Raw genomic sequence first — 5,438 nt, 5'->3', positions numbered from 1 at the left:
GCTGGGTGAGACGGGGGTGCAACACCGAAATACTTCCGCCGCCATCTAGGGCAATCGTTTCCGGGATACTTTACTTTTCCTGGTTAGTCAATAAAGGATAACTTCATATAAAATTACAATTGCTGTTATGCAACATCTTAAACGTTCAGTAACTATAAAAATAAAAATACAAATTTACAAATTATTAATTATAAGAAATTATTTAACGTACTTAACGTACATATTTATCCCCCAAAAAAATATTATATCTCATTACTATAGTTCATTATGAATACATGACAGATATCATCCCTTTAAAGTACCATATCATTGTAATATTCATCGATCAGAGCGCGGTCCCTCGCCTATAATGTCCCGATGCCTACTTCCGTCCTCAGTAAAGTAAACCGGAAGCTCAAACCTGCTGCGTAATCGTGTCCAGAGCCGCTCTTCTGCACCGTCTAAAGCTTCTATTTTCCTCTCCATCATGCCGGACTACCTGGGGGGCGACCAGAGGAAGGTGAAGGAGGAACCTAAGGAGGACGCTGTCATCAGAGGTTCTACTTTAGTATTATTATATCCTTTTATTAACTATCATTCTCTAGTAGCTGACTGTGGCTACTTGGGAAGCTAACCTTTAGCTTCACCGTCTGAACTCATCCAGACCATAATAATCACCTCACACGCCAAGGACTGATGAGAAAGTTCTTTAGTCTCCAAGTAAATAACGTGTGTGTCTGTTTCTGTGTCCAACAGCTCTAGACGAGGGTGACATCGCTCTACTGAAGACCTATGTAAGTACAAACTATAATATTACCTAAAGTCAGTAATTACACTATTACCTGTAAGTACACTATTTTTGTAGGTAGCATGCATGACCTGTGTGTAGATGAAGCTCAGTTCGAGAAGGTGTGTTGTGCGAAAGGCCCAGAGCATCTTCTCCAGAATGAGGTTCAGTAGTTAAGGTTTGTTGTCTTGTTGTGTAATGTGTTTTCTTGTTGTGCGATAGGGCCAGAGTACGTACTCCCGACAGATCAAACAGGTGGAGGATGACATCCAATCGCTGCTCAAGAAGATCAACGAACTCACCGGTACAAGTTCAATAAATATCATTTTCATACTTAATCATTATCAGATATTATATACACATTATATTACACATAACTGATCTTTTTAGAGATAATCTGTTTGATGGAGGTATCTCATTGGTTTGTGAATCAAATAAACAGAATCAGATTGACTCATCTATTATGATTAATCTAATCAACTAAACTATCGAATTGAATGGTACTTGATTAATTATTTTTAATCAAAGTCTGGATTCCTCTGCTGGGATGGATTGAGCTCTCTTCTAAACCTCTTACAGAACATATCCCTCTATTGGAGACCAGTTGAATTGTTGTATCTTACTGTGATCTCAAGCCTCAAGTTGTGTTGGTTTGACCGCGTTGTGTTTCAGGCATCAAGGAGTCTGACACCGGCCTGGCCCCACCCGCGCTCTGGGACCTCGCCGCAGACAAGCAGACGCTACAGAGCGAACAACCGCTGCAGGTCGCCAGGTACTGACCTTCAACCCCTGATCTTACCCGACAAACTTCTTAGCCTGACCCCTAGCCACTAGGTCCCTGAGCCACTAACCCCTTAGCCCCTAACCACTAACCCTTTAGCCAACTAAAATTCCCCAAACAGTAGCCTTGTTAATTCCTCAAATGTTTTGTGCCGTGTTGTTATTCCGGCTGATTAACTGAAGCCTGCGTTTGTTTCCAGATGCACTAAGATCATCAATGCAGACTCAGAGGACCCCAAGTACATCATCAACGTCAAGCAGTTCGCCAAGTTCGTGGTGGACCTCAGTGACCAGGTGGCGCCCACAGACATCGAGGAGGGGATGAGAGTGGGGTGAGCTGCCTTCGGGGAACACCGCTGTCTCGTTGGGACGCTGTCTCGTTAGGTGTGCAGGACGTGTCATGTGACCTCCTGCTCCTCTAAATGAAGTGATGACCCCGGAGTGTCCTGACGGCTGAATAACGTGGAGCCGTTTCCTCCCTCAGGGTGGACAGGAACAAGTACCAGATCCACATCCCGCTGCCGCCCAAGATCGACCCCACAGTCACCATGATGCAGGTAGGAGCTCCTCAGAGCAGGGCCTGGTGGGTGAGTGGGTCATGTGACCCCCTGGTTGGTCAGTGGGCATATGTTACCCCAGCCGATGCGTGTGTTGCCATGTGCAGGTGGAGGAGAAGCCGGACGTGACCTACAGCGACGTGGGCGGGTGTAAGGAGCAGATAGAGAAGCTAAGGGAGGTGGTGGAGACCCCCCTGCTGCACGTGAGTCTCACATCAGCACCTTGACCCCCTCCCCCCGCTCCCGGGTCTGAAGTCTGTTTCTACGGTGTCCCTCGGTCTGAGCCGAGGTTCTGTTGTCTGGTGCCCCGGTGGTGAGCGTCTCGTCTCTCCCTCAGCCCGAGCGCTTCGTGAACCTGGGCATCGAGCCTCCTAAAGGTGTGCTTCTGTTCGGACCACCCGGCACTGGGAAGACGCTGTGCGCCAGGGCCGTGGCCAACCGCACCGACGCCTGCTTCATCAGGGTCATCGGGTCCGAGCTGGTCCAGAAATACGTGGGAGAGGTAAGTCTGCGTTCCGGTCCCCCCCATCGCCACCACGGACTGGGCGGACGGGGGCGGTCCAACGTGTCGTGTCTCTGCAGGGGGCCCGCATGGTGAGGGAGCTGTTCGAGATGGCCCGCACAAAGAAGGCCTGCCTCATCTTCTTTGACGAGATCGACGCCATCGGAGGTAAGACAGGAACCCAGACCACGGCCCCCTAGAGGTCCCTAGTCCGGATGGAGTCCCTTGGTGCGGTGGGTGGGTCCGACCGGTTGGCCCAGACAGGTCTGACCGTGTGTGTGTCCCCCAGGGGCCCGGTTTGACGACGGCGCCGGTGGTGACAATGAGGTGCAGCGCACCATGCTGGAGCTCATCAACCAGCTGGACGGCTTCGACCCGCGGGGAAACATCAAGGTCCTGATGGCCACCAACCGGCCCGACACCCTGGACCCCGCCCTCATGAGGCCTGGTCGCCTCGACCGCAAGATCGAGTTCAGCCTCCCGGACCTCGAGGTAAACCAGGGGGCAGGAGAAGGTGGTCACCGGGGGAGACGGTAGTTTGGGTTGGTTACCGGGGGAGACGGTAGTCTGCTTGTGGTTCTAGATTGGTCCCCATGCTTCAGTAATAGCTCCTCCTCTCTTCTGGTCTGCAGGGACGCACCCACATCTTCAAGATCCACGCCCGCTCCATGAGTGTGGAGAGAGACATCCGCTTCGAGCTGCTGGCCCGCCTCTGTCCCAACAGCACAGGTATGATCCCCCCTGACCCCTGGCTAGGTCTATCCTACCCAGGGACCCCGCCTCCTCCTCTGTCTCCTAATTACCTTAGTAGAGTGGGTTTCTGTTTGGGCCACCTGTTCACTTTTCAGCCACAGGGGGGCGAACAGGGACCTCGTCCTGCTCAATGAGTCTTGGGGTCAGCTTGTGTTCAGTGAGCTGCTGAGGCTGGTCTCTATGGTGTAATGGGGTGTTGTCTCCATGGTAACGGCGTGTCTTTACAGGCGCCGAGATCCGCAGCGTGTGCACGGAGGCCGGCATGTTCGCCATCCGGGCACGCCGGAAGATCGCCACGGAGAAGGACTTCCTGGAGGCCGTCAACAAGGTCATCAAGTCCTACGCCAAGTTCAGCGCCACACCCAGATACATGACCTACAACTAGGCCGAGACTCATATCTCTGTTCTCATCCTGTAATCTCATTCTCTAAGACTAATAAAGTTTGTTCCACATTATTCACAGTCTGAGTCACTGAATCCACAGACTTATATGTTTTATTACTATTGTCAGACAACAGATATGATGTAACAATGAGCACAGAATGGCACACCCACAGTTGGACATCACAGTGAATTAGCAGGGCTGGGGTCGGTTACAAAGCCCAGTACTAGAAAATATCCATCTTATATCGTTGTCATGATTCATTTGATACCAATTATGTGATCCATTTGCTTGTAAATCCATAAACGCCATAACGGTCTTGCTCCGGCACCAGAGGATGGAAGCAGGCGTCCTTAAAGGAGAAGATCTACTGGGTTCTTTAGCACCTGTCATGTTACAGAGAACCGACTTCCAGCACTAGAACACATCAGGACAGTCTATTCTACAATACGATGGAGAACTATTCAACAGGCACTTTAGCTTAAGTCTTCAGTAATAGTCGTCAGTAACTGGTTCATAGTGGTGGTTCAATAGTGCTTGGTTCAATAACAGTAACTTTTGACTCATCAGGACATTTTGAACTACAGTCTCAACGTCAGAAATCGCCCACACGTGATGTTCTAAGGAAGTCAGCATCTCTAAGACCAGTGATTTGACTTCTTGTGTCTAACGCCCTGAGTATACTAGGCCCCTCCCTCGTGGGCTCTAAAACAAGGTGCATTGTGTGCCTCCTGCAGTCATCACCGTCAAGAGCTGCCGTTGGTGATGGTGATGGGCTGGGATTGGCTGGCGCACGTCTCCTGGTGTTGGCTGTGCAGCACAGCGTCGTGCACGGTGGGGAACAGGATGTCCGGGGTCACGACCCCGCTGAAGAACTGCAGGGTCTCCAGCTGAGACAGCAGGGGTCCTGGGGGTCATGGTTCATAGCTCAGAAAGACACAGACACAGGGTTCTTTCCACAGCCTACCTGTAGGCCTCCTAGAGCCAGACGACCCTTGACCCCTACCTGTAGGCCTCCTAGAGCCAGACGACCCCTGACCCCTAGCAGTAGGCCTGTACCGGCTCCAGAATGACATGTATCTGAATTAGTTTACTAGTTACTTTGAATTAAAGAGTATGCTAATTGACTAAAGAGTAGAATAATTCCCAGGCATATCAGGGCTTACTGTTGCATCCAGCGATGAAAACACGTACGTCCTTCGCCGCAAACTCCTTGATCATCTGCAGAAGCACGATAAAACACACGGTTAGCAAGTCATCCTAACCCTTATCCCTAACTAACCCTAAACTGTACCCAGCTAAACACCCTGAACCTGAAAGCTCATCGTTACTAAACTTATATTTCAAAACCCTAGCCCACCTCGTGTTGAGGAAATGGATACCTTCATGTTGACCAGAGTTGGCTACATTCATGTTGACCAGTTAGCTACCTTCATGTTCATCAGAGTTAGCTACCTTCATGTTGACCAGAGTTAGCTAACTTCATGTTGACCAGTTAGCTACCTTCAGGTTGACCAGAATAAGCTACCTTCATGTCTACAAGGGGTTGTCTTGAGTTAACTACCTTCATCACAGGTTGTCTTGAAGACACTCATCTACTCCCCATACTATAAGATAAAGACTCTTAGGACAGAAAGCAGGACGTACGGAGGTGATGGCCTTCGCTCCGACGGTGTCCACGAAGTTGACAGGGCTCCA

At 50.1% G+C, this 5,438-nt stretch overlaps 2 protein-coding genes across 4 annotated transcripts in view; one reads left to right on the top strand and one right to left on the bottom strand.

Moving 5' to 3' along the window:
- Positions 1-389: 389 nt before the first annotated feature.
- psmc2 (proteasome 26S subunit, ATPase 2) lies at positions 390-3,814 on the top strand. Its single transcript, XM_079734613.1, has 12 exons — positions 390-536; positions 736-773; positions 989-1,070; positions 1,439-1,538; positions 1,747-1,878; positions 2,031-2,103; positions 2,211-2,306; positions 2,441-2,605; positions 2,686-2,773; positions 2,895-3,097; positions 3,238-3,334; positions 3,586-3,814. Exons 1-12 carry the CDS (start codon positions 467-469, stop codon positions 3,741-3,743), a joined length of 1,302 nt encoding a protein of 433 aa, XP_079590739.1. The 5' UTR covers positions 390-466; the 3' UTR covers positions 3,744-3,814.
- Positions 3,815-3,892: 78 nt separating this feature from the next.
- The window catches only part of slc26a5 (solute carrier family 26 member 5), a 13,957-nt gene continuing 12,411 nt past the window's right edge, over positions 3,893-5,438 (bottom strand). For all 3 annotated transcript variants that reach the window (XM_079734126.1, XM_079734128.1, XM_079734127.1), the window contains exons 16-18: positions 5,388-5,438; positions 4,907-4,961; positions 3,893-4,647 (exon numbers count right to left, since the gene is read on the bottom strand). The exon at positions 5,388-5,438 is cut by the window's right edge. In XM_079734126.1, the coding sequence (XP_079590252.1) occupies positions 4,487-4,647; positions 4,907-4,961; positions 5,388-5,438 (267 nt within the window). In that variant the 3' untranslated portion in view covers positions 3,893-4,486. The remainder of the gene's footprint in view (positions 4,648-4,906; positions 4,962-5,387) is intronic.

The sequence above is a fragment of the Pollachius pollachius genome, assembly GCF_949987615.1.
Source record: "Pollachius pollachius genome assembly, chromosome: 4".
Classification (NCBI taxonomy): Eukaryota; Metazoa; Chordata; class Actinopteri; order Gadiformes; family Gadidae; genus Pollachius; species Pollachius pollachius.
The sequence above is the reverse complement of the archived record's forward strand: the minus strand, read 5'-3'. Positions and strand labels throughout refer to the sequence as shown.